The sequence below is a fragment of the Brienomyrus brachyistius genome, unplaced genomic scaffold (assembly GCF_023856365.1).
Source record: "Brienomyrus brachyistius isolate T26 unplaced genomic scaffold, BBRACH_0.4 scaffold54, whole genome shotgun sequence".
In the NCBI taxonomy this organism is placed as follows: Eukaryota; Metazoa; Chordata; class Actinopteri; order Osteoglossiformes; family Mormyridae; genus Brienomyrus; species Brienomyrus brachyistius.
Window position 1 is genome coordinate 2,069,688 of NW_026042329.1, and position 27,854 is coordinate 2,097,541.

At 44.8% G+C, this 27,854-nt stretch overlaps 2 protein-coding genes and 1 long non-coding RNA gene across 5 annotated transcripts in view; 1 reads left to right on the forward strand and 2 right to left on the reverse strand.

Annotated features, from left to right (window-relative positions):
* The window catches only part of LOC125724085 (tripartite motif-containing protein 16-like), a 66,379-nt gene extending 41,193 nt beyond the window's left edge, over nucleotides 1-25,186 (reverse strand). The window contains exons 1-6 of the mRNA XM_049001040.1: nucleotides 24,560-25,186; nucleotides 16,873-16,968; nucleotides 16,065-16,298; nucleotides 15,737-15,896; nucleotides 15,139-15,198; nucleotides 5,598-6,203 (exon numbers count right to left, since the gene is read on the reverse strand). Coding sequence (XP_048856997.1) covers nucleotides 5,671-6,203; nucleotides 15,139-15,198; nucleotides 15,737-15,896; nucleotides 16,065-16,298; nucleotides 16,873-16,968; nucleotides 24,560-25,150 — 1,674 coding nt within the window. The 5' untranslated portion in view covers nucleotides 25,151-25,186 and the 3' untranslated portion in view covers nucleotides 5,598-5,670. The remainder of the gene's footprint in view (nucleotides 1-5,597; nucleotides 6,204-15,138; nucleotides 15,199-15,736; nucleotides 15,897-16,064; nucleotides 16,299-16,872; nucleotides 16,969-24,559) is intronic.
* Nucleotides 1-27,854, forward strand: part of LOC125724089 (uncharacterized) — a 273,241-nt gene that overhangs the window by 126,681 nt on the left and 118,706 nt on the right. For both annotated transcript variants that reach the window (XR_007387133.1, XR_007387134.1), the window contains exon 2: nucleotides 5,443-5,566. This is a non-coding gene — a long non-coding RNA (uncharacterized LOC125724089). The remainder of the gene's footprint in view (nucleotides 1-5,442; nucleotides 5,567-27,854) is intronic.
* Nucleotides 7,845-27,854, reverse strand: part of LOC125724044 (tripartite motif-containing protein 16-like) — a 110,994-nt gene continuing 90,984 nt past the window's right edge. Inside the window, exon 7 of one of the 2 annotated variants that reach the window (XR_007387125.1) lies at nucleotides 7,845-9,421. The gene's annotated coding sequence lies outside the window, so the exon portion shown is untranslated. The remainder of the gene's footprint in view (nucleotides 9,422-27,854) is intronic. The other variant, XR_007387126.1, reaches the window with a different exon arrangement.

Genomic DNA, 27,854 nt, shown 5'->3' on the forward strand with positions numbered 1-27,854 from the left:
TTGTCGCTTTGTATACAATAGTGCGCTATCCGTAGTACTAGTACATGTAAGTACTAAGATTATGTAACCCCGGGCTGCAAGGTTACGTAACCCCGACTACGCCACCAGAGGCCCTGCCCCTCAGGACTTCAAATTAACCCCACGACTTCCCCCTTGCAGTTACATTTGCATGAACATACAGAGACGCATATCCCAGAATTAAAACAATTTAACACAATACTTAAAAAGAACCCTCCCAGCCGGTAAACAATTACCAGCATATGACACCACTAAAACAGACAAATGGGGTTGAGAGCAAAACCCAGGTGCTGGTGGTCCAATACTATAATCACGCCTTAACCCCTTAGCCAGCCAGGGAAGGTGCTTACCTGGAAGAAGAAAAAGGAGGAAGGGGAGACACCACACACATACACCCCGAGGGCACACACATCCAAGTGGGAGTTAATATCAAAATCACAGCAAACCACATCCTGGAATTAATACTTCTCACTCACCCCACATTCACTCCATGCAGTGAAAGAAAACAACCTCCAACCCCCAAACTCCAGCACCACATTCACTGGCTCTCCGCTGTAAATGGGGAAGAGAATAAACTACCCTCCAGACCTCCTACTATACCAGTCAGCACCCAGTTAGCCCCGGTAACCACACCCCCCCTTATTCACAACTATGCCAGTACAACGCACATAATCTTACAAACCAAACGAAATCAAAACAGGCAAAACAGCAGTGACCATCTCCTGAGCGTCAGCATAAACCCAGACACACACGTCACCCCGAACCCAGCCTGGGAAGAGATCAACAGTCCTTACATACCCAGAACAAAACAGAAATGCACCCAGCCACCCCGTCCAACCCCTTTTATTTCATTGCAGACAGTATGAACACAAGATAATTCATGTATTTTTTGGTCAACGTCATTTGATTTGTAAATAAACATCCATTCTTGCCATTCAGGCCTGACGTTGACCAAAAAAAACATGAATTATCTTGTGTTCATACTGTCTGCAATGAAATAAAAGTTAAGGGACATTTGTGAATTACTGCTTAATTTTTTTATCTCACATTTTCCACCCAGTCCCAACTTTTTCTGATTTGGGGATGTAATTACTTTGATTTATATCTGAATCCTACTTTTTTGTAATTGACCAGTACGCTTCTTATTCATGATAATATTCAGTTCACGTTTTATCTGTGACAAACAAGTGAGGATCAGAGAGCAGGAGCCTTGCTCAAGTGACAGTGACAGAACTTTACCAACCATGGGATTTGACCCCATGGCCTTCTACACATGGGCATGGACCCCTAATCTGCCAAATTACACACCGCCCTGACTCATTCTTCAATGAATTTCCTGCATGGACCCATCTCACCTACTGGAGCTTCAGATAGTTCTGCCTTGACAGTCAAGTGATCTTTACAAACAGAAAAATTATTACACCCATAACCACAAGACAGAACTTCCTTTGAAGGAAAGATTGGCTGGGACCTGCTTAATATGAGTTTGACGATGGTAAAATGATTGCGGTCATTAGCAATTTCATCCATCCATCCATCCATCCATTATCCTCCGCTTATCCGGGGTCGGGTCGCGGGGGCAGCAGTCTCAGCAGGGAGGCCCAGACTTCCCTCTCCCCGGCCACTTTATCCAGCTCCTCTGGGGGGATCCCGAGGCGTTCCCAGGCCAGCCGAGAGACATAGTCTCTCCAGCGTGTCCTGGGTCTTCCCCGGGGTCTCCTCCCAGTGGGACATGCCCGGAACACCTCCCCAGGGAGGCGTCCCGGAGGCATCCGAATCAGATGCCCGAGCCACCTCATCTGGCTCCTCTCGATGCGGAGGAGCAGCGGCTCTACTCTGAGTCCCTCCCGAATGACTGAGCTCCTCACCCTATCTCTAAGGGAGAGCCCAGCCACCCTGCGGAGGAAACTCATTTCGGCCGCTTGCACCCGCGATCTCGTTCTTTCGGTCACTACCCATAGCTCATGACCATAGGTGAGGGTAGGAACGTAGATCGACTGGTAAATCGAGAGCTTCGCCTTTTGGCTCAGCTCTCTCTTCACCATGACAGACCGATGCAGCGCCCGCATGACTGCTGACGCCGCACCGATCCACCTGTCGACCTCCCGCTCCATCGTTCCCCCACTCAATTTCATATTGCACTACCTTTATTGTTATTTATTCTATTCTACTGCCTTTATTGGCCCTACTACCCCATTTCGTTGTGCTTATACACAATGACAGTAAAGTTGACTTTGACTTATGAAGTGAGAAGGCCATGGATAGAGAAGTTGTGCTAATGCTAACTGTGGCTACGACAGTCAGATTTATTGGACCCAGCTGATGGGTTCCACAAGTCCCCACGTGATCTGAGCCACAAGTACAGCTAAACTGTCTGACAACAAGCCAGTGAAGTCAAACAGCCTGCAAGGCCAGTCACCCCATCTGGGCGCAGGATCCCAAAACAGAACAAAGGTTTTTGTTTTCTGACTTTGACTCACTATTGGGAAAATAGTGATAAATCACCCCCCCCCCCTGAGAGTTACCCCAAAACACATCATTTTAGTTCACTGTCTTTCGCACGTTGTTCTGTTGATCATGTCCCCAAGAGGGAAGCCAGACTTTCCCAGAATGGTAGCTGCTCACTGTAACATGCATTAAGAGACTGAAAAGTGCTGGTGAACATCCTGCCTAGACGCCGGCCACTGTGATGGTGTACATGAATAGGGTGAATGGAACAATATATGTGGACTTTCATGGAATATAAACTGTGAATCGCCCATCCATCCAGCAAACCCCACTATAATAGTACCACCACCCTGTCCACCCGCCTGCATCCTGAAATATCACCCGAAATGTCAGGGCGAAACATCAACACAAGCAGATGGCTTCCATATTAGAGGAATGGGAGCCGAAACAGATGTGGCCAGCAGAGGGCGCTCTGCTCAGAGCACCGAGCTTCATGGGAGAGCAGGTGTGTGTGTGTCTGTGTGCATGGGAGTGTGTATGTAAATGTGTGTGTGTGTACGGGTTTGTATTTACCTCATTGTGAGGAACAAACATCTCAACAATGAGTCAAAACCGGTTACTTTTTAGCGTGTGGGAACATTTTTCAGCTCTTCGCAATATAATCTTCAATTTTACAAAAATCTATGAATGCAATCAAACAATGAATTTAGCCAAAAGTCTTATATTTTGTTTGGTTACTTATGGTTCAGGTTAGAACTGGATAAAAGATACGGTTACCTTAGTTAGGGTCAGGGGTTTGCCCAGAGGAATGACAGTGATAGTCAGTCCTGTGACTGTGAAAGGACAGTTTACATGCGTGTCACATGTGTGTCACAGTAACTGGACACAACTGTGATAATTTTTTATGCTTTTGGAGACAAAAATGTCTGTGTTTGTGTCACCAGAGGGATAAATTTCCCTGTTTGCATGTGTGTCACCGTCTGTAAGTGTATCACAGATGTGAGAGAAATGCTTGTGTATATAGGCTGTAAACCCTCATGCATTTCAGTCTCTGTAAGTGTTTTGTTCCGGCTGCTGTCAGACGCAGCATAAACGGACTCAGACCCGGGATGGTTGGATTGTCAGGGGTGATTTATTAACAAAGAGCACAAACAGGAGAGAACAGAACAGAAAAGGAGAATGAAACACTGATGCAGAGCCGAAGCCGGCGTGGTGGCTGCCACAGGATCGATTCCTCCCCCCTTAGCCGGGGACCCACCTTATACACCCACCCCCAGGGGAACAAGTGCACCACGTCTAAATTAGACAGGGGGGAGAGAAACAAACACGTCGCCAGCAGAGGCAGCAGCACAGAATGTGGAGCTCGTCACTAGAGGGAGTAAGAATCCACCATCCCATTGTGTTCAGGGGTATATCTGTATTACTGCAGTGCCACTGTGAGTGTATTGTGGGTTATATTGTGGCTGATGATCTTATTCCTAAACTGTGTGGAATAAAAAGGGAACTATATATATATATACAGTACTGTGCAAAAGTCATAGGCAGTCACATAAACTTTTAAAAATGATCTCCATGTTTATTTAAACCTATGATATTATGTCTGTCAAACTTTTTGCCCTTAACCGTTTCAAAATCTCTCCTAAAGTCATCCCAGTATTGGCAGTATTTTCAATATACTCATGTATTTTTTGACATGACCACTAGCACACCTCATATAGCTAATCAGTACCTCAGTGACTTTTCAAAACTAGTTTCATTAATTAATTGAGTTGGTGGTGAAATTTAACAAATACATGAAATGGCCGAGGTGAACCTGAGGAGAGGTTTAGGAACCATATTGGTGTTCATCTAGCCATCCAACAAGATATCAGTAAGTTTTTGGAGAACATAAGAAATTCCTTTTAGTTTTTTTGTTTTACTCATAATTTGCATATGTTCTAATCCATCCATCCATTTTCCAAATCTCTTGTCCTACTGGGTCACGGGGGGTCCGGAGCCTATCCCGGAAGCAATGGGCACAAGGTGGGGAACAACCCGGGATGGGGGGGCCAGCCCATCGCAGGGCACACTCACACATCATTCACTCACGCATGCACACCTACGGGCAATTTTAGCAACTCCAATTAGCCTCAGCATGTTTTTGGACTGTGGGGGGAAACCGGAGTACCTGGAGGAAACCCCACGACGACATGGGGAGAACATGCAAACTCCGCACACCTGTGATCCAGGCAGAGACTCGAACCCGGGTCGCAGAGGTGTGAGGCAACAGTTCTTACCACTGCACAACCATGCCACCCCTATATGTCCTGATATTAAATTTTGTTTTTCATACTGAGAAAATATAAATTTACTACCCAGATAAAAACCTTTAACATTTCCTATGACTGCCTAAGACTTTTGCACAGTACTGTATATACCTCAGGATTCCTCATGAAACAGGATTCATGTGTTATTTCTGGTAATTGGTAATCACCTACACTACTTGATGATGATCAGGTGCTTTTCTGTTGTTGTACTAACGTGCCTCATTAAGATTTTATGTTATTTATGTTTACTTAGTTAATATATGATTGATTTGATTATATTATCTTTACTAAGTTACCTCAGGACCGATGTAGGTTTTGAGTTAATAAAATGTCTGCCGTCTGCCGCCCCCTGCTGGCCAAAGCGTCGCCGCTGCGATATCAGGCTGCTGCGCTCAGTGAGCAGAGAGCGCGGATTAAGTCTGTTACTCAGTTACGTTCTGGGCAGCGCGGAACCGGGACATTAATGGGATAGAATAGGAAGCCTTTATTGTCAGTGTACAGGTAGCAAATACAATATATAGACAGAAATATAAAATATACATATAGAGGGGAGGGGAAAAGCTCCCCCCACTCATCAGGCTTAGATTTCATTACATTTTATTTTATTCAGAATCAGAATTCACTCTATTGGTACAACTGCATGTACTATGAATTTGTTTAGGCAGTTTAGGTGCATTTACAGACAACATAGAACATAAGTCAGAGAAAAAGAGCAATTTTCCATGTTTGTTCAGCTTACAGAACCCAATTACTTATTTTATTAACATACGTCACACTTCAGACAGAGTAAAAAGGTTTATACTGGTTATAAAGCAGAGATTTTACCTTTTTGCCACGGAGAAGCAGCGACATGTGACACTCTGATAAGGTAAAAATGATTCCTCCAGCACACAGTGAGCTATCCCAGCATGCACAGCGACACGGAGGAGTTTGTATAAACATAAAACCCAGGATAGAGGGGTTCAGTGAATGAGGAGGTGAAGCTGTACAGGAGGGTCAGTCCATCAGAGGAGACTCTGTAGAAGGACAGAGTACGAGCCGCCCGGTCCAGATACACTCCTACTCTGCGGGGACCTGAGGGCTTTATGGGTATGACAGTCTGTTTATTATTGTGCCAGACAGAGTATCTGTCAGGAGAGCAGAGCAGCATCCATGACTTGTCATTTTCTCCAAGCCCACAGTCATCACTCCCTCCTTTCCTCCCGATTCCTTTATAAGTCACTCCTATCCAGGCTCCATCTCCACTCCACTCAGCCTCCCAGTAACAGCGACCAGTCAGACTCTCTCTGCACAGAACTTGGTACCAGCAGTCAAATCTCTCTGGATGATCAGGATATGGCTGCTCTGCCCCCCCTGTCACCTTCCTGTTCCCCCCTGACAGAGACAGGCGTCTGTTTGCTGTGTTGGGGTCCAGCGTCAGCTGGCAGGAGTCTGTAGGCAAGAGGAAGAGCGATTAATCCCATGACGAAGCCCAGCATCTCCATCATTATCACTGTCACACCTCACACACTCACTAACACAGAACTCGCTCCAATACACACATTTTATTCCCAATATACTCATGTAGCCGCCCGAGTCTGCGGCGCTCCGGCTGCCCCCTGCGCTGTGAGACACGCCGTGCTGAGAGACTCGCTGGGGCCGAACTGCACTTTAGCCTGCGCTCTATTATTCTGTACGATGCATAAAATATAAAAAATGAAATATGTGAATTACCTCAGGAAATGTTGGACGCCCGCGCGACGCCGGCGGGAATACGCGCCAAAATAATGCGCGTGTTAAAGTAATAGGCTTAATTACAGGTAAATAAAATTACAAACAGCATTCATCAAACATATTAACCACAAAATTACACAACAAAAATTACCACTAGAAGTGAGTTTGTCTTTAGGTCACAATATGAACTTTTAATCCACTTTGGACACACACCTCTCTCCAGCAGCGCGCAGACTCGACGCTCCCAACGCGGACGCATCTAGGCTGGTTCTCCGCAAAGCGCAGCACCCGCGTATTACACCGCGTTTGCGTACATGGAAACGTTCATATTTCTCTGGTCAAGCTGTGTACTTTACACATGCGCACGTGTCCTATTTAAGTATTATTAGTAAATTATTATTCTGATATTCCCTGCACACGTACTACAGCCGCGAGGTCTGTGTATGTTTCCCTACGTTTTACAAATTCAGAGCGGCAGTTCACGGGGCTGCCAACTTTGATCAACTGGCTGGCGTGAGATTTTCAATTCGGGACATGTCTGCACACACATGCATGCGCATTTATATGTATGTAACAGTTTTATTACCTTGAAAATTGGCTATAGGGTTTGCAAACTACCCCAATCCTCATCAAAATCATCTATGTTGGCGTTTGAAGACAAATCTGGAGTGCGGCAGGCGGTCGTCCGCGGAGGAGTAAAATGCATCATAAAAGTCCACACAGACACGTCCGCCTGTACGCGCGCGGAGAGGTACCAGTCTGGCCGCCACGTGTTTTCTGTGCAGATTCCGGCTGAGTCTGCGCGCCGACATGAAGATAACAAGACGCATGTGCGATGTGCAGTACCACCAGAAATTGGGGTGGCAGTATGGTCACGTATTGTCACGGAACATTGTCTTTTCATACGGTACAGATAGTATTAAAGTAGCATCGGATTTTTTTAAGAATGAGTATCCAGAAGAGCTGTATATTTTCAGAGAAAAGAAAAAAAATATTCCGAACACTATTGTGTCCTTCTGTTGAAAGCGTCTTCAAAATTTAATGCCAGTATAAGTTTCATGTGCCATATGTACAAGGTACAATGAAATTCTAACTTGAAATTCTTACTTGCCTACTTTCATAAGCAGCGTTATTTTTCAATACAGTTTCATTCATTCATCCATCGATTTTCTGCCACTTATCTAATATATAACATATATTCTATATATAATGTTGTATATATTATATATAATATCTCGGGGTATATTTAATATATAATCTCTGGCTTTCCCTTCTGGCCTCCTCCAGGTTGGACATGCCCTGAAAACCTCCCCAGGTCGCCGTCCAAGAGGTATCCTAGAACCATCAACTGACTCCTTTCAATTCGGAGAAGCAGCAGTTCTACTCTGAGCCCGGATGTCTGAGCTCCTCACCCTCTCTAAGGCTGAGCCCAGACACCCTGCTGAGGAAACTCATTTCTGCTGCTTGTATTCGCAATCTCATTTATTCGGTCATCACCCAGAGCTCATGACCATAGGTGAGGGTAGGAACGTAGATCAACCGGTAAATTAAAAGCTTCACCTTCCAGCTCAGTTCCCTCTTTTTCCAAATTGCTGCACTGTGATCAAGAGTCTGAGATCAAAGTCAAATTGAACTTTATTGTCATCTGCACCATATATAAGTATAGAGAGAGATGAAATGGCGAAGCTCAGGGCCTACAGTGTAAACATAAACTTAGTCCAATATAGAAAACAAGACAAGACAATGTGCAAAGGACTTACAGGACAGTGTAACTGAGGAAGAGGAGTAGATTGTCCAATATACAGTAATGTGCAATATTGTTAGAACTATATTAAATATATGATGTTTTTTCTGCAGTCAGTTAGACCTGAATTCACCATCATGCACACTGTAACAGCCTGAGTTCACAGTGTAAAACAGTGTATGATCATAGTAGTAACAGCAGTAACACGTCTAACATTTATAACAGCTGAAAATAGGAATAGAAGCAGAATAATGGGGCAGACAGAGAATAATGGGGATTCTTATTATTGCCCCCATGTGACAAAGTGTTAAGTGCAGTGCAGTGTTTAAGGGTCGGTCTGTGGCCTTTAGTTGTGGGTTACGGGGGGGTTGAGGCAGTGAGGAGGCAGAGTGAGGGATCCTGGGGGGCAGCATGGTGTTGAGGAGCCTGACAGCCTGGGGGTAAAAACTGCCACGCAGCCTGGCAGACCCGGCTCTGATGCTGCAGTATCTTCTCTCAGGTGGCTGGAGTGTGGAATGACCATGTGAGGGATGTGATGGGTCCTGCACAATGCTGCAGGCCTTGCGGACACTGCGTTTGCAAAATGCGGCTTGTAGGGAAGGGAGAGGCATCCCATAATGTTCTCTGCTGTCTTCACTACTCTCTGCAGGCACTTGTGGTCAGATTTGTTGCAGCTGCCATACCAGATGGTGATGCAGTTAGTCAGAACACTGCTGATGGTGCCTCTATAGAACATGGTGAGGATGGGAGGGGAAGGTTTGCTTATTTCAGCGCCTCAGGACATTTAGTCTTTGCTGGGCTTTCTTGAATAAGGACGCGGTGTTTTTTTGTCCATGTAAGTTTCTCAGTTATGTCCACACCGAGGAACTTGGTTCTCCTTACAATCTCCACAGCAGTACCTTTGATGCTGAGTGGGGTGTGGGCAGGTCATGTCCTTCTGAAGTCCACAATCATCTCTTTTGCCTTGTCAATGTTGACAGATAGATTGTTGTCTCTGCACCTTGTGGACAGACTTTCCACCTCTTCTCTGTATGCTGATTCATCTTCTCTGTTTATCAGTCCCACCACAGTGGTATCATCCACAAACTTCATGATGATGGTGTTGGAGGTGTTGCAGCCCATACATACTGACTGGGGCGTCTCTGTCAGGAAATCCAAGATCCAGCCGCAGAGAGTGGTGTTCAAGCTTAACCTCCTCAGTTTTTGAGGGACGTATTGAAAGTAGAGCTGAAGTCTGTGAATAACATCCTGACATTTGTGACTCTCTTACCCAGATGTGTCAGGGAAAGGTGATGGGCAGAGGCTACGGTGTCCTCAGTAGACCTGTTGGACCGGTATGCAGATCGGAGAGGGTCTAGAGAGGTGGGAAGATTGGTCTTCATGTATTACTGCCATGACCAGCCTTTCCAAGCACTTCATGATGATTGACATGAGTGCTACTGGGCAGTAGTCATTCAGGCCTGTCACTGATGGCTTCTATGGCACTGGGATGATGGTGGTTAATTTGAAGCATGCTGGGACAGACCACTGGCTTAAAGAGGTGCATTCTGTGAGGACACCAGCCAGGTGGGCAGTGCATTCTCTCAGCACTAAGCCAAGTATGTTGTCAGGTCCTGCAGCCTTATGTGGATAGAGTACTTCTCACATCAGCTGTGGTCAGACAGAGTAGCTCCTCACTTGGGGGGGGGGGGGGGGGTGAGCGGTGTCAGCTTATTCTGTACAAAGCAGTTGTTTAGCTTATTTGGAAGGGAGACATCACCACCACTGATGTGTGGGTTGGGCTCGTAGACCGTGATTGGCTGAATTCCCTGCCATATACGGCGTGTGTCTTTGGTGCATTTAAAGTGTTCACTGATCCTCTGTGCATGTGCCTGATTGGCTATCCTCATAGCTCGGGACAGGTTGTCTCTGGGCATCCTGAGGGCAGCCTTGTCTTTAGATCTGAAAGCTGCATTTCTGATTCTTAGCTGTGTGAGCACTTCCCTCATCATCCAGGGCCTTTGGTCGGCTGTCATGGTCATCGATCACAGAGTTTATATACTCCTCCAGGTTGATGACGTCACCATTTATAGCAGCCTCCTTAAAAATGTCCCAGTCAGTAGATCCAAAGCAGCCTTGGAGAGCTGAGACGGCACCAGCTGGCCACACTCTGACTGACTGGTTTGTTGTGCTTCAGCAGGGATTTATACACAGGAACCATGAACACAGTGACATGGTCTGAGTAGCCGAGGTGGGGGGGGAAGGGCCTTGTAGGCCTCACAAACGTTTGTGTAAACATTGTCCAGACAGATTCTCCCTCTAGCTGGGATGTTCATATATTGGAAGAATTTGGGTAAAATTGGCTTCAGATTTGCATGATTGAAATCTCCAGCAATGATGAAAAAAGACTCTGGATTAGCTTAAGGACCTAGTTGTAGGATTGGAACTCGGTGGTTAAGTGAGGAGTGTCTGTATAGAGATGCCGCAGCAGTGCTATAAAATTAGCAGCTCACTGCGATTGTACAACATTTTTCCCTCCCAACTTTACTGAATATTGTATGTCAAAACAAGATAATATAGTAAGTAAAATAATACAGGTAATCCATCCATCCATCCATTTTCCAAACTGCTTATCCTACTGGGTCGTGGGGGGTCCGGAGCCTATCCCGGAAGCAATGGGCACGAGGCAGGGAACAACCCAGGATGGGGGGCCAGCCCATCGCAGCAGGTAATACATGATGAAATTATTCATATACTTTTATACTAGCCGAAAGCGGAAGAAAAGAGAAGAGAAAGAATAAGGAAAGGACAAGAAAAAAGAATGAAGGAAAGAGAGGGAGAGGGCAAATACAGTTCAAAGTCATTTTCCACACTTTTGCTCAGAATCAAAGCTAGAACTTTATATTGGATGCCAATTATCAACTAAAAGAAAGTCTTTATTAGGTTTCAAAATTATATTGATTATGCTTTGGCATAATTTGGCAGGAAGTACTGAGTTTATTATGCTCTCATTTTATATTTGCTGTAAGAAAGGAGCAAGTTTTTCAGTGAAAGCTTTATAAAATTCTGAGGTTAGACTGTCTGTTCCCGGCGATTTATTATTTTTTAAGCAATTTATTGCTGCAGACATCTCAGTTAAACCAACTGGGACGTCACAAAGTTCACGATCCACATCAGTTATTCCCATGGTGTTTCAGAAGAAATCAAAAATTTTCCGCAGCATTTCCATAAATCCTCTCCCGCATAATTCACTTTTTCCTGACTTGCTCTCTTTCTAGCCTAAAGAAATAGGCTGAGTTCTGCTCACCTTCTTCAAGCCATTTTTGCCACAATCTAACAAAGGCTCCTTCTGCCTTATGTTTATATATAATCATCCAATTTATTCTGTAAGTCACCTCCTACATTATTTTCTGTATCAGTCAGATGACTGACTGGTTTGCAGGTTAAAGCAGTAAATCTCATTTATAATTTTTTTTTCTTCATCTCTTCCGATTCGCGCCAAGTCACTACTAAACCTTCTGACAAATTTTGCTACATCATGTTATTATTACAATACTTTTTTCTATATTGGGTCTGTTCCAGTGTAAGTCAATTGTTTATTCTATATTTGAAATAGCTACTTTATTTTTCAAGATTGAACTGTTTAATTTCCAGTATAAAGATATTTTACATCCAGTAGATGATGACAATATGGACATATGGATGTCAATGGCTCAGTGGTCAGAAAATGGTGAAGGTATAATGTTTGTATGAATATTTCCTAATTCATTAAAAATAAGCGAAAAATCAGCTTGTGACTGATTTGAAAAGGTGTTATTGTTCCATGTAAAAGGTCTTTGAAGTGGACGGGTCATTTTCCAAACATCTGCTCAGTCAAACTGCTGCATAAAGTCCTTCAGGTAAGAATTACCACTGAGTGAAAAAGTACACTCAGCAAATGCACAAAAGGAGCAAACGTGAAGGAAGGAAGCCCCCCCCCCCCAACCTTACTGCTCATAGATACCTCACATAATATAAGACAGACTGGGCCCTTATCCCCCCGCCCCCCACTTACTTGGTTTGGATCCCCTGCTGTAGCTACAGCCCACACTAGGCAGTGAGGAGGAGCCCCAGTGTCAGCCATTCCTGCTCTGACTGACTTCAGGGGGACAAAGTGCATCAAAGCCCACAGCTACTCTATCTAATCTGACTCCAGTTGTGTGTCACCTACACACTGGGTCAAACAATGTGTTTGATACATTACACTGATCTTTACTGAATATCAGGTCTGTGGCTGGAAATTCATTATTAATGACTGATTGTATTATCAAGATAAACCTTGATTTTTATGCGTTAAACTGAAATGGGGTCAAATGAAAACTATGCAGCATCCCTGATCAAACCAGCTACTCCTACTTGCCCTTTATCAGTGAGACTAGAGCACTTAGGGAAGGAGGTAGAGCAGCTGCCTTATTTAATGAGTTTGAATTATTTCTACAAGTCAGGCACTACTTTCTGTCAGAAGGGTAATTATGAATCTGAATGAACAGAAATTACATGTGGAGTTCCTCAAGGGTCCGTTACTGGCAGTGGGCAGTGGTGGCTTAATGGTTAGGGATGCGCACTAGTAATTGAGAGATTGTTGGTTTGAATCCCCAACCGGCAAGGCGTCGCTGAGGTACCATAAGCAAAGGACACATTTCATTGTTGTACACTGTGTGCTGTGGCATGTCGACAATGATCACTAATCCTCATTGGGCCTCTTTGTTCAACATCTACATGCTTCCATTTGCTCAGATTACAGATAAAATCTCTGGAACACTTAAGGCCATGTTGTTAGTAATTTAAAAAATTCACAACAAATAATAATCCATTGTAATGCATTATAATCATGGCTTTAAATATTTATCAAAAGGCATAACACATTATAGGCATGCTTATTATGCATAATGAATGATTTATGAAGCTCTCATCTTTAGTGCACTATAAATACCTTTATAATACATTATAATGATCGGTATAAGCATTAAGGATGCTTTGTATTGCATTATGAAGGTATCTATAGCGCCTATCATCTTGTCATAAAGAATCCATAAAGCGTTATAATCATGGGTATAATCGTGTCCAAACCGTCCGCATACCTGGATAATTCAGTCAATAACCAATATAGTTTTGTCTAATATTTCTGGTGGCAGCAGTAAAACAACTAGCCAGCTTATTATCAGAGTAACTTTGCATTGTACATGAAAACCATCCATCCATCCATTTATCCTACTGGGTTGCGGGGGGTCCGGAGCCTATCCCAGAAGCAATGGGCACGAGGCTGGGAACAACCCAGGATGGGGGGCCAGCCCATTGCAGGGCACACTCACACACCATCCACTCACACATGGATTCATACGGGCAATTCGGCAAGTCCAATTAGCCTCAGCATGTTTTTGGACTGTGGGGGGAAACCGGAGTACCCGGAGGAAACCCCACGACGATATGGGGAGAATATGCAAACTCCACACATATGTGACCCAGGCGGAGATTCGAACCCGGGTCCCAGAGGTGTGAGGCAACAGTGCTAACCACTGCACCACCATGCCACCCCTACATGAAAACCAGGTCTAATAAATAAAATATTGTGGCACTTGAGTGGCGAAGAGATCATGAGGCAGATTGCAAAGTTCAGTTATTGGCATCTTTAATAGCGCGATCGGTAAAAGGACAGCTGGCAGCTTATAAAAACTTATTCTGGAACAGAAAAGAACAAATTCCACAAAACGGAATACATATGAACCTTTACTCTCACTGTCACCTATGTTCATTTTCTAAACTGGTGGAGACGCAGGCAGGTTCTGAAAAGGCATCAAGTGACAACCAGCCCAGCACTGGCTCCATGTTGGTGGAAATGAGGCATCAGTACAGTGTTCCCAGGTCCAGCCCAAGTTCTGCTTAAAATCCACCCAACGGAAGCTGAAACCAGCCCAATAAGAGAGAGAGAGAAGGATTTCTCTCTAAACCAGATGCGGAAAAGCTTGTTCATGTGTTTATTTCCAGCAGGCTAGACTATTGAAATGGTGTCTTCACAGGTCTTGGTAATAAATCAGTCAGACAGCTGCAGCTCATCCAGGATGCTGCCACCAGAGTCCTCACTAACACCAAGGAAGTAGAGCATATCACACAGCTCCTTAATCACTGCACTGGCTTCCTGAGCATCATAGGATTAATAATTAAATATTACTTGTGTACAAGGCACTAAATGGCACTAACTTCCTTGAACCTTGTGAAGCATCCAGACCCCTGAAAGTTTACTCAGTGTCCCAGAATGAAGACCAAGCAGGCTGAAGCAGCTTTTAGTCTCTATGCTCCCTGTCTGTGGAACAACCTTCCTAAAGACCTGAGGTCTGCTAACACTGTCAGCTCATTATAATCAGGGCTTAAAACGTTACTGTTGCTGCTTTGTTTCAATAAATTAAATTAGCAGAAGTTTAGTCATATGCTGCCACTACAATGTCACTTCTTTTTAGTTAACTGTTTATTTGTTTTTTTGGGATTTTAGACTTTTTAAAATTGTCTTTTAAATTGACAATGAACGTGTTTGTAAGTCCCACACCAAAGTTCCGAAGTACCGAAAAAGTATCGCAGTTGCAATGCTGCTTTTGGTACTGGAACTTCTGGTACTGGTACTTGACCGGAAGTTAATGGAAAAGGGAAAGAACCAAAAGTACCGTACCTGGTGCAGTGGAAAAGCACCCTGAATAAACTTGCCTTACTTAGCAATTGGATTCAAAGTCTACTGAGATAAAAAGCTCATGTAAATGTGAAAGACCAGGAGGCAGCGGGAGAGAGAAAGAGAAGCTCCACTAGCAAAAGAAAATGAAACACAATAAAACACAATAAAACACAATAAAACACACTCCACCTCATACAGGGAGAAAGAAGCGTGTGTGTGAATAGACTCACATTGTAAGAATTCTGCTCTGGTCCTGGGCACTAATACCGGTAGGACGGTGTCTTTGGTAACTAGAAGGAGACAGAGAGAAACAGGGATGTGAGTAAAAGGAATTTACTTGTGGGAGATGGACTTCACTCACTGTGGAGATAACAGCAGTGGGGTATTATCATTATGAGGGACAATAACAGGCATTTTAACAAACTGCAAATCATGCTAAGTGACACATAATACAGATTTTTGGTTTCTATAATGTAGAAGAAACATGTTTCATGTGATCTGGGTTTTGCAGCCAGTAGAATGTGAAGCTCTTTCACCAGGTATCACAAAGATTTAAACTTATTGTAAACAAACTGACTTGGTCACACAAATGTGAGGCTGACTGTACTGCATACTCTCTCTGCATGGTCTACATCGGAGGGGCAATCTTACCCGCAAAGTGCCACTGTGTACGCAGGTCTTTGGGGTAACCTTTAGCTGTTTAACCCCAGGTGTGAGACCCTTCAGCCAATCAGTCCTCTAATTAGTAATCCAGCAAAACCCCACAGACAGCCATGATTGGCCAGCCCTGGTCTATATTAACATGAACAGACTAGAAAATGTATTAACCTGGGTGATGGATCTCTGCCATTTTCATTCTGCAAACATTCTGCAGTTGATCTTTCAGCTCAGAAACCGCCTTCCTCAAATTCCCAAAATCAGATCTTGGACTGACAGAGATTCTGGGTCCAAATCCAGCTTCAGGAGTGACAGGAAGAGCCTGGCGCCTCTACAGACACACAGTCTGATTAAACAGCTTCATCAATACAAATGTGTATTGCAATCTAATTAACAGGACCATTAACATGTGACAAATGACAGACTAGCTGAAATACAAATGGCAATATGCATTCATTTTACTCTGGTTTTCTTATTGCCAAAGTAGCTGTTCTGTTACCTGGAGGAAATGGATGTGATCCTCTGTGTGTGAAAGCTGCTCCAGCTCAGACTGTCTCCTCTTCAGTTCATCAATCTCCTGCTTCAGTCTCTCCATGTCTCCTTCAGCCTGACTCACTGCAGCCTTTTCCTGATCTCTGATCAGCTTTCTCACCTCAGAGCATCTTCTCTTAATGGAGCGAATCATCTCAGTGAAGATCCTCTCGCTCTCCTCCACTGCTGACTGTGCTGAGCTCTGTTGGTGACACAGGGAGCAGAGGACGGTAAATTACAATTGGCCCCTTTTGAGACTCCAGAGAGCCTCATTGTACAATAGAGATGTGAGCTGACAGGAGGTATAAAAACAGCACAGGGCTGGGGTTTGGAGCGTCACCATGCTGGATGCCTCAGGTACTGAAACCCAGCCAGCACTGATTGGAAATGATCACTCATTAAGCTCATACACTGTCAGCTGCAGGGATTTGGCAGAGACTGGTGGCTGTATGGGGCAGGTTGGTTGTCACCATTAGGTCTCAGTTTAATAGGTGACTTTTTCTGTGTTTATTTGCATTACGCTGGTTTGTGAAAAGTTGCATTTTTCTCAAATGGGCCTTTAATTGTATTTTTTTAAAATAAATAAGCTACTACTGCTGCAACACTTGGTTAAACTCTGTAATCCAGCAACTTTATCCCACTGACCCAGAATAACCCTGAGCAGCATTAATTTGATTAATCCTCACAAGTCTGTAAATCTGCAATCTGTTGAATCTGAAAGAAGATTCAATATGATCACAAGCCAGCTGTTATCTTCTCCTCAGGTTCATACTCACTGTGAATGAGGCCACAGCCTCTCTCAGCTCCTGCAGCTCCTTCTCTCTCATCTGAATTCTCTGCTGAAATTCCCTCTGTGTTTCACCCATTTGTTTCTACAGATAGGAAACAAGACGACAAAACAAGTTTGTTTCATTAGCTGAGATCACATTCATTAATCATCCTGCCCAGGGTGGACCCCAGCCTTGGGCTATATGCTGCCTGGGAAAGGCTCTAGGCACTCCCCCTGACCCTGACCTGGATTACCGGTTAGGAGATGGATGGATGGGTGGATGGATGGATGGATGGATGGATGGATGGATGGATGGATAGATGGATGGATATTCGTGAATGATTTATTGACTGTAGGTAGGATAAACTGGATATAGACCCTTTGGTCCTGTTTCCACCTGGTATTAACATGTGTCCTGGGTGATCCAGTCAGAAGTGGGCAGGTATGAAGGCACCCAGGACACATTGAAGATTCGCTGAGATCCAATCACTGAAACCACATTGGGAGGTGGTCTGGGCTGCATATGGCCACATTCTTATAGCAATGTGAAGGCGAATGTGTCCTGGGCTGCACTGCAGGACCAGCTGCTCAACTGACGTCCTATTAGATTGATGTCAGATCGCATGTCAGTTGAGAATGGGCCACTGTGTATAAACTGCACTGTGAACAACAATAATGCATCTTTTCTCCTGCGGCACTAAAAACTCTGAATCCGCTGGGAAGTTGGTTTAATATTGGACTGTTGTGACCCATTCATATGGAAACCGTGTCATAGTGTACATCACTGATGTTCCATGCAAATTCAGAAAGGAAAATGTGTAAAATGGGATTTATTAAAGATCTTTCAGAATTTGAACAGATAATATATTTAACCCTTTCATGCATGAATTATGAATATCTGAGTCTGGATTTTTTTCCTATGTGGTTTTATTTCTCTGAAGGGATAAAAAAAACAGCTGTTAACTTTTTATTTCAACATACATTTCTTCTAAAAGTAATTTACATGCCCACTTTAGTGAACTGCATGCATTTGGCAATATGCCATCAAAAACGAATAAATAGAACTGATTACGTGAAAAGTATGAAAATGTATTTCGTTTTAATTCTGTTGAACAGATATTTCTATATATTTTAAGATTTATACTGTTCTAGCCTTTGGAAAAATCAGCGATGAGGAATTATATAGCCTAAACTCTCATAATCTATTTCTAACAACAAGAAAAGAAGATTGTCTATGTGTCTCCAAATACTCCTTTCTTTCTTGCTCCATCTCTTGGCCACATCTGGTGGGGATTGGCCAGCGTAGGAAGATGCCATGTGAATCACTGAACTGTCTAACCAACGTGTGACGGTGATGTTTTCAGCATTGGTGACAACAGAGCAAGCCCCTCTTCCCTCTTCTTTCAGTTTCTTCTCGCTCTTCAGTTTCACCTGTGCTCCTTGGAGCCTGTTAACTCTGCATGTGCCGGTGCTAAAAATGCCTTGTTGGTGCAGTGCCTGAATGAGTGGAATGGTACAAAAGGAGTTGTCAAAAACACCTTATGATTCTTCGGCTTTATGTCATCACAGAGGCACATGACTAGTTCTGCAGCCATTCCCAATCCACTGTCCCGACCACGCCCAGCTGAACCCTGGTACACTTCAAATCTGTACATGTATCCTGAGATCCCTGCTCTTACCCACACTTTCACTCCCCAGTGTTTGGGTTTTTTTGGAATGTACTGCTTGAGTGACAGATGGCTTTTGAAGGCAATAATCTGCTCGTCAATTGATTGAAATTCTTCAGGGTCGACTGCTGAATGGAAGGTTTTCTCTAGTGTATCCAACACTGGTCTGATTTTGAACAGCTTATCAGCATTTCCTGGCTCGTGAGTAATTATCCAGCCACTGCGATCTGCTGCTCCAGCTTCCCATGTTGTGGGGTTGATGTCGTAGGCTTCCATGTCACGCTTGCAGACGTCTTTGTAGCGCAGTGCTGGCCTCCCCATTAGTCTGATGCCTGAGCCCAGTTTTCCATAGAGGATTTCTTTGGGGAGCCGTCCATCGTCCATGCGATGAACGTGGCCGAGCCAGCGAAGGCGGCGCTGGGTGAGCAGAGCATACATGCTGTGGATGCCTGCCTGTTCCAGGACAACCGTGTTGGAAATAAGGTCCTGCAATGTGATGCCCAGTATCCTTCGCAGGCAGCGGAGATGGAACGTGTTGAGTCTGTGTTCCTGGCGGACATACAAGAGGGTGCTGAGGACGCAGGCCTGATAGACATGAATCTTGGTGTTGATGGTCAGCATGGTGTTCTCCCACACCCGTTTGGTGAGGCGTGCCATCGTTCTGGCGGCCTTGCCGATCCGTTTGTCAAGTTCAGTGTTAAGTGATAGGTTACTGCTGATGGTAGAGCCCAGATAGACTAACTCTTCCACTACCTCCAGAGTGTCGTCACCGATGCAGATACTGGGGATGCTGCTGACATCCTGACTCATGATGTTAGTCTTCTTGAGACTGATGATGGGGTATGCCGTCTTCACCTGGAGCTTTTCCGCAGGCTAGGGAGTCTATGGCTTTGCTGAGCTCCTCTGGGGTAGGTATGGCATCGAGCTCCTCTAAGACTGGCAGGGTCTGGATGTGCTGCAGAGCATCTTTGGTGACGGCGGATTCCTGGGAGTAGAGTTGTTGGTAGTGCTCGGCCCATCGTTCCATCTGTTTGGATCTATCTGTGATAATATCGCTGGTTGAGGACTCCAGTGGCGCAATCTTGGTGGCAGACAGGCCGATCGCCTTCTTCATGCCTTCGAACATGCCACGGGCATTGCCGCTGTCAGCAGCTTGCTGGATGCTCAGGCAGAGATTCAGTCAATAGTCGTTGGCGCAGCGGCGGGCCATGCGTTGGACTTCGCTCCTAGCCTTCCTTAGTGCAGCTAAAGTGCCCTCTGATGGGTTGTTCTTGTGCTTGATGAGCGCTGCACGTTTAGCGTCTACTGCAGGCTCAATCTCTGCGACTTTTGCCTCGAACTAGTCGGGGTTTCTTCTCTCCTTCTTGCCAAAGGTGGCCATGGCATGATGGTATGTGGTGTCCCGAATGAAGTTCCACTTCTCATCTACGCTGCCTGTTGGGGGTTCCTGGCAGGCTTGCGTGATGGATTCTGCGAACTGGGTGCATAGATCGGGGACAAAGGTTCTAGCTACGTTGATTCGTGGCCGCCCTTTCTGCCTTGTGTGTTGGAGACGCTTAGGCTGAAGTCGCAGTTTGCTGCCGTCCAGGGAGTTGTCTGTATCGCAGTCAGCACTGTGATAGCTGCGGGAGACGAGGATACTGCAAAGCATAGTCCTGCGTGTGATAACCAGGACTAACTGGTGCCAGTGGCGGGACCTGGGGTGCCGCCATGATACTCGGTGATGAGGTTTGGTGGAGAAGAACGTGTTTGAAATGCAGAGGTCGTGGTAGGAGCAAAGCTCAAGAAGCCTCTGGCCGTTCTCATTAAGTTTTCCTACACCAAAGTGGCTAAGACATGTGGGCCAGGAGTCATGGTCACTTCCCACCCTGGCATTAAAGTCGCCGAGTAGGACTAAGGCTTCTGAGGAAGGTACTCTTCTAATGGCGGCATGAAGTTCCTCGTAAAACTGATCCCTGATCTCTGCAGGAGAGCATAGTGTTGGAGCATAGACGCTCAGGATGTTCAGGGGTCCAGTGCAGTAGGAGAGTCGGAGGGACAGGATCTTTTCAGTGCCGCCTTCTGGAGGCACCACTGAGGTGAGGAGGGCGTTACTCATGGCAAAGCCAACGCCATACTGTCGTGGTTCCTCAGGTCTCTTCCCCTGCCAGAAGAAGGTGTAGTCCTTTCCTCTGAGGCTGCCGTCTGCAGGGAGTCTAGTTTCCTGGAGGGTAGCGATGTCAATATTGAGCTTCTTCAACTCACGGTTTATGACGGCGGTCTTTCTACAGTCATCAACGACAGAAAGGTCGTCTGTATGGCCAGGGCACATAGTTCTGACATTCCAACTTCCCAGCCGTAGAACTGGTTTTTTCTTCTGTTGATATTTGCCTGGTGCAATGTTTTGCGGTCTGCTTGTCGAGTTTATCTCTAAGCTCCAAGCAGCCAATGAAGCAGGCAGACCGTGGCAGGTCGGCACCCAATTAGCCGGGGGCTGTCCAGCTTGAGGTGGGCGGTAGCTGACCAGTGGAACACGATGGATTCTCCCACCGTCGAAGACAGCCCGTAGTGCCCTATCCTATGCCAATCGGACATGGGCTTATAACTCGTAACTGCTGTCTTCCGTGTTGTGATGACGCTGTAAGACAGCGGCACTGGAGTAACCTCTACAGGGCGCAAGCCTGGGCGCAGGTTTTGGAGACACTAGGCTGCCCGGACACTAGCATCCCCCTCTCGGCCTTGCAGGCGAAGTCCAAAGGAAAGCAAAGCAATACATTTGGCACCAGCTTGGCTGCAGGAGTTGCTTAGGGGCTCCACTCCGGATTTTCTGTCTGGGTTTACTCCCGTAGCCTTTTCTCCTCAGTATCGGGAGATACCCACAAGGCAGTGGGGCTGGTAACCCTGGCAGGGGCATGGTTGCTGAATACTTAAGACATGTCCGTGAACCCAGGGTCGTTGCGCGTCGAAACTGTCCAACACACCTGGCGCTGTAGTTTGAAATCAGAGTTTTCCTTCTCCTAGACAGTCTGCCTGCCAAGGCTGACGAGCTCCATCTACCCCCCACCACTAACCCCCAAAAATTCCCTGCAAGTTGGAGAACCGCTTGCAGGGCCAGATGCAGTTTAACATCATACCCAGGACATTGGTTATCATTAAAAGGCAAAATATTATCCTTTGGCAACCAACACAATGCATTAAAGGGTGAACCCTTTAACTTTGAATAGAAAAGTATTAATCTACGTATATCTTTGTTCTGAAAGACCTTTTTTTAACATGTACATTTGTACTGTGTTGATGTAGGTAAGGTAAGGTAAGGTAAGGTAAGGTACGGAGGTAAGGAGCACACACTGAGTACAGTGCCTTACCGCACCCACCACACGACGAACCACCTCAGGGATGAGAACCTGAGTGCAGCCGTACAGTGGGTGACACCTCAGCACCACACCAGTCCCAATGGAACAGTGTGAGTTTTATCCGGTGGCTGAAGTGCCAATCCTGCAAAAACCTCTTGATGCAGTATAAATATGCATGTGGATAATGGGAAAAGTTCAACTTTATTGTGAAAATATAATTTTATAATAATGATTGTCTAATGAATATCGCAACATTATTACGAAACTTAATACGATATGTAAATTGTAAAAATGTTTAATTATACATGGAAGACAAGTGTTATTATGAAATTTAATACCTTTTATAAAATTATTTAAAAATAAAAGGATACATTATTGAAATATTTATCATTTTATTTATTTTTGATATACTTATTTATTTTATTTTGAGTATCATGGTGTTCCATACAAACATCTTAGGCGGTTTAGTTGCCCTAACATGTGCTAATAGCCTCTGATTTCTTCCTGTCCTTCTTTTAATGTTCAGCAGATTCTGCATATGGACGTTACAGTCGAACCTCGTTAATACGTACAAGATGGGATATCAAAAACATGTACCTTATAAGCACAGAACGTTGTAACCACTTAGTGCAAGATGGATGAAAGAACCATGTAAATGATAAAACTTTAATAGAACAGACCCATAAATTGACTACAAAACAAACGAACACATTATTACTTGTTAAATAATTCAACAAAGCTCATTTGGATCCTTGAAATTTTCCTTAAATTACTCACAATTACTTAGTGCCGGCCGGCGATAAACGGCAACGAAAATACACAACGGCTGGTCAAAATGGATTTTTAAAATAAACATTTGCATCCAAATTGGCATTTGGCCTGAAAATATTAATGAAATATTTGTCAAATTAATTATTTCTGCTTTCGTTTGTAAATTGATCTGCTTTCATTTTGGAGGCATTTAAACACGTGCTGAATGACAAGAGGAAAAACGTACGGGGCGCCCTGCTGTTATTACCGGAGTCCGGCCGTGACGAAATAAAGCCAGCGTTGCCAAGCAACGCAATAGTCAAATGTGCATTGTCGGGCGAAGATCAGGTAGATACAGGTAGATGTAGCGACACAAGTTGTGGTGGACAGGGAGAGCGCTGTACGTTGTAACGATGGTTAGTTTTCGTATTTTCTCTAGAAATTTGGGTGTTGTATCAAAGTTTACGCTGTAAGGGTGTACGCTGTAAACAATGGCTGCTATTGGAATAATACATAGGCTAAAAACGGGAATTAGAAACCTGTACGTTGAAAAGGTGAAAACGTTGTATCTGGGGTACGTAGTAACGAGGTTCGACTGTATTTACGTGCTTATTTAAGTTACTTTGGAAAGTGAGATCCAGTTACAAACGGATGGTCAAGATGGATGTGGAGACGCATGTTAAAAGCAGAGCCTTTGACTCAAGGTGTTTTAATAGTAACAATAATTGATACTTTCACTGATCCCTTTAGGGAAATTCTCTTAACAAACCCCCCCGGCACTCATAGCAGCACTCAGAGCCCATGGGCACCCATAGCAGTACCCAGAGAGCTGGGGGTTAAAGGCCTTGCTCAGGGACCCCCAGATGTACCAAGGCCAGGCTTGAACTGACAATCTTCTGATCATAGGCAGAGAGGCTTAGCCCACTCAGCCACAGGCTGCCCCAGAACTATCACACTCTGGGGGTTTCATGTTTACTGCACCATTCTCAGTAAACTCTACACACTAGAGTGTGTGAAATTAAAATCCCAGGACAGGATAAAATCCCAGGTCCATTTACCTCGGAGGTCAGAACTCGGAGCTGGGAATGACGTCACAGACGAGTTAAACACGTTCCAGTGCAGCAAGTCGGACAGCAATTTAGCAAAACCAGGGACCAGTTTCAAAAATCAAGATTTCTTCCTTAGCCAGATTACTTGTTGGATTTAATGTGTCCCAGTTTAAATGGTCTTTTTCTTCATTGACTTATATTTAGCCCGACAAGCTGTCTGGCTAAACAAGAAATCCTGCTGGCTGAAACGGGCCGCATTTCCAGTCTGGCTAATTGTTAGCCATTGTTAACAATATCATTTGGTAACAACACATTCCATGATATTTTGCACACAAAAACACCATACAGTAGCAACACCTCCACAGATAGCAGCTATACAGTACTGTGTGTATGACTGATTTAATGAGCTAAAAATAAGATATAAGTGCTAACAGTATAAAAGTACAGCTTTAGCTTCTGCTGATAAAGGGCACGACCATCTTGAATTCTGAGGTCAGAGTTGTGTAGATTCCTCTGACTTCAGTGGCCTGTACTACTGTGGCCCTAGTGAGTTCTTCTGTAATATGAAGGGTTACTAGCTTGTTGGGGTAACTTGTCGGATGTAAGGTAGCACAGTTTAAATGAACTTCATATTCGTTCACCTACATTTTTCCCAGACTACCTTAAATCCGACAAGCTAGTAACCCTGCTAGTAAGACCGGATAAGCAGGTCATGACAACTTTACCGAACCAGACTTGTTCTGAGTGTTTCGTAGCAATTACACTAACATGTGTTAAGACAAAATCCATTTATTTAAAACTAACTTTTAGATAATAACAATAATTGATACTTTCACTGATCCCTTTGGGGAAATTCTTTTAGATAGAAAGGGGAAATTCTTTTAAATTAGCCTGACCTGTATCTCCGCCCTTACTGTAGCAGGTGAGACTGTATCATGGCCTCTGTGTTCATCCATCACACACAGCAGACAGATACACCGCTGGTCGGTACGGCAGTAGACCTCCAGGGGTTTGTCATGGTGGGAACAGACCTTGTCCTTCAGATGGCCAGTGGCATCAATGAGTTTGTGCTGTTTTGCATGGTGGAGTTTATTGTGAAGCTGCAGGTCAGTTTCACAGTAGGAGGCCAGACACACCAGGCAGGACTTGACAGCTTTGTGTTTTCTCCCAGTACAGACGTCACACTCCACATCTCCAGGTCCAGCATACTGGTCAGCAGGAGCAGCTGCTTGTAGTCCAGTCTTCTTCAGTTTCTCCACCACTTCAGCCAGCATGGTGTTTCTGCCCAGAACAGGTCTGGGTATGAAGGTCTGTCTGCACTGGGGGCAGCTGTAAACTCCAAGACGATCCTCCTGATCCCAGCAGTTCTTAATGCAGCTCATACAGTAACTGTGTCCACAGGGAATAGCCACTGGATCCTTTAGTAGATCCAGACAGACTGCACAGCTGAACTCGTTTACATCCACTGCAACTCTGGCTTCTGCCATTTTACCACGGACACTGATAGGATTCAATTTTGTTTTCTCTCACAGTCGTCTGTGTGTGACAGTGGGAGGAACTTTCTGCTTGTCAGGCTGCAGTAGGTGTGGTTTTGGACTGAGGTCAGACTGAGAAGAGCAGACTGGGCAAATACTGGATCTGCAGTTTATGAACAAAATAGTACATTTTACAAACTGTACCCAAAGCGAACATTTATTTACCTTTAATGAAAATAACAGTTACTGACATTGTTTTTCTGTAAACAAACTATAATCCTACTCTTTGATTTTGTACAGTGGATAGAAATTAGGTATAAAGGTATAAGAGAGCAGATCTGCTGAGAATGAATTTCTGTGTCTGTTTAGAATCATGTTTGGGATCATGTGGTTTCAGGTGAAACATGCAGGTATGTGCAATTATAGACAGACTGTGTCAGGATTAGACAGAACAAGCTTTGACAAGTGCTGTCAATGCACAGATTTGTTTTTTACATTATTCTATATATAATATTCATGAAAATAAAGGGTGTAGCACATATATGTCATTTCTTCCTTTTCTTTCTGTATGTTTGTGCTGGGAGTGTATTTGTGTCAGGAAGGAGAGTCAGGTGACCAGGTTCAGAGTGATAATTTTTATCATCCAAAATAATGAAAATTTATTCTAGATATTCATTGAACACTATTAAGTTAAAGTCTTACATTTAAGCCAAAAGTTAATGGACCAGCTTCAGCCATCCGCAGGAACAGAAAGATCATATATCAAAAAAGTATCCAACTAATTCCAATAACCGCTTATCCAATACAGGGTTATGGGACACACACATCACAGGAAGCACAGGGCACAAGGCAGAGACACCCTGGATGGGATGCCAGTCCCAAACACTCACTCACATGCTGAGGATAATCAAGAGACACTAATTCACCGAACTGCATGATCTTGGACAGCAGGAGGAAACCTGAGGAAACCCACAGGAACACGGGGAGAACATGCAAGCTGTACATGCAGAACCAGGAGTGGGAACCACACCCACAAGCCTGGAGGCGTGAAGTGAGAGCAGCTGGTCTGAAGTCCTGAAGGGAGCTGGAGCGCCCTTTCTTTGGAACAGTGTGGAGCCGTCCTCCATGACTGCTTATCCTGTACGGGGGGGTGGGCAGCCTGGAGCCTGTCCCAGGTGGCACAGGGCAGGGGACACGATGGATAGGATACTAGTTTATAGCAGAGCACAAAGTCACACATACAGACTCACACTTAGGGCAGCTTAGAGATCCAATCGGCTGATCGCAGTTTCATGTTCTCCAAAGTAGGAGGAGAAAGCCCACATTGGAAGAACATGCAAACTTCACACATACAGCAGGAGGGACAGGAAACAAGCCCAAAGACAGAGGTTACACCCCGAGACCCCACACCCCCCCACAATCACACATACTGTTAGGATTTATTTAAAAGTTACATTTTAATGCTACAAAATTATGACTGACTATGAACTTCATATTCCAGAACTGTGTTGGAATTTATGCTGACTTTAAGAATGTTACTGTACAGGATTTACCTGTTTCTGTGCCCTGTACCTACAGTAAGGAGCTGGGATCTCTGCTCCTTCAAAGCGGACATACTCACTCACATATGATTACAGTTCTAGTACTTAGCAGATACTGTTGCTGAAAGTGGTGAACAAGTGAGGCAAACATGACACTGGAAACATGACACTGCAAACATGACACTGCAAACATGACACTGGAAACATGCCGCTGTCAAGGTGCTGCCTGGGCACTAGTGCAGCTAGGCTGGTATTTCTGGGCTCCACAGACATCACTGGCGGTTGGTGTCGTGGTCACCGGGATGAAAGACTCGTGCAGCAGGTGTTTGTCAAGCAACAAACAGGGACTTACTGGGATCAGGATGGGAGGCTATGGAACCAGCAACATATAAGGCACAACATCAGTGATTGAACTGGGGAACACAGGAGCAGGAAGCACTTAAATACAGGACTAATGATGGAAGAGACTGGAGGCAGCTGGGAGTGTTTAACACGAGGGCTGGAACGAGACGTGAGACCAACAAGCAGCAAACATGGCCTGTTAGAGCCACGTCAGGGAGGAGGTGGGACATTTAATTACATTTTTATATAGCGCCTCACAGAGTCGTCCCAAGGCACTTTACATAGATGTGTAGTGATACATTACAACATCATTAAAGAGAGTGATACACAAGGGGAAAAAGGAAAGAAAGATATTAAATAAAGAAAGCCAGATGACAACGGAGGAGAGGAACCAAAAAACCCCAAGTAAGGAGAAAAAAAGACCTCTGGGGGTCCATGAACAACTGGCTGCTCAACCCCCCCAGGCAGACTAATATTACTGAGAACAGAAAAGAGTGGAGCTGCTTGCTAAAGGCCAGGTGTGAGGTGTGATTAAAGTCTGTCAATAAGCCTGTTCTCCACGCTGGCCTGTGTAGGGTGGCACTGAAGGCTGCATCCAGGATGACACAGTTAGCAGGTCCAATTCGCAGTGTCACCCCTCCATGGGACTGAACCAGGACTCCAACTCAGATGGTGCCCCCCCCCGGGCAGCACCTGGAAATGTGGGGAGGCAGACAGCATGGATGGTCAGAACACGCATTGACACATAAATGGACAGGCATAGTGGATAAAAATGGCATAGCTTAATGTGACAGTATGCCCCCACCCCCCACCCCACCAAAAGCACGTGCTCC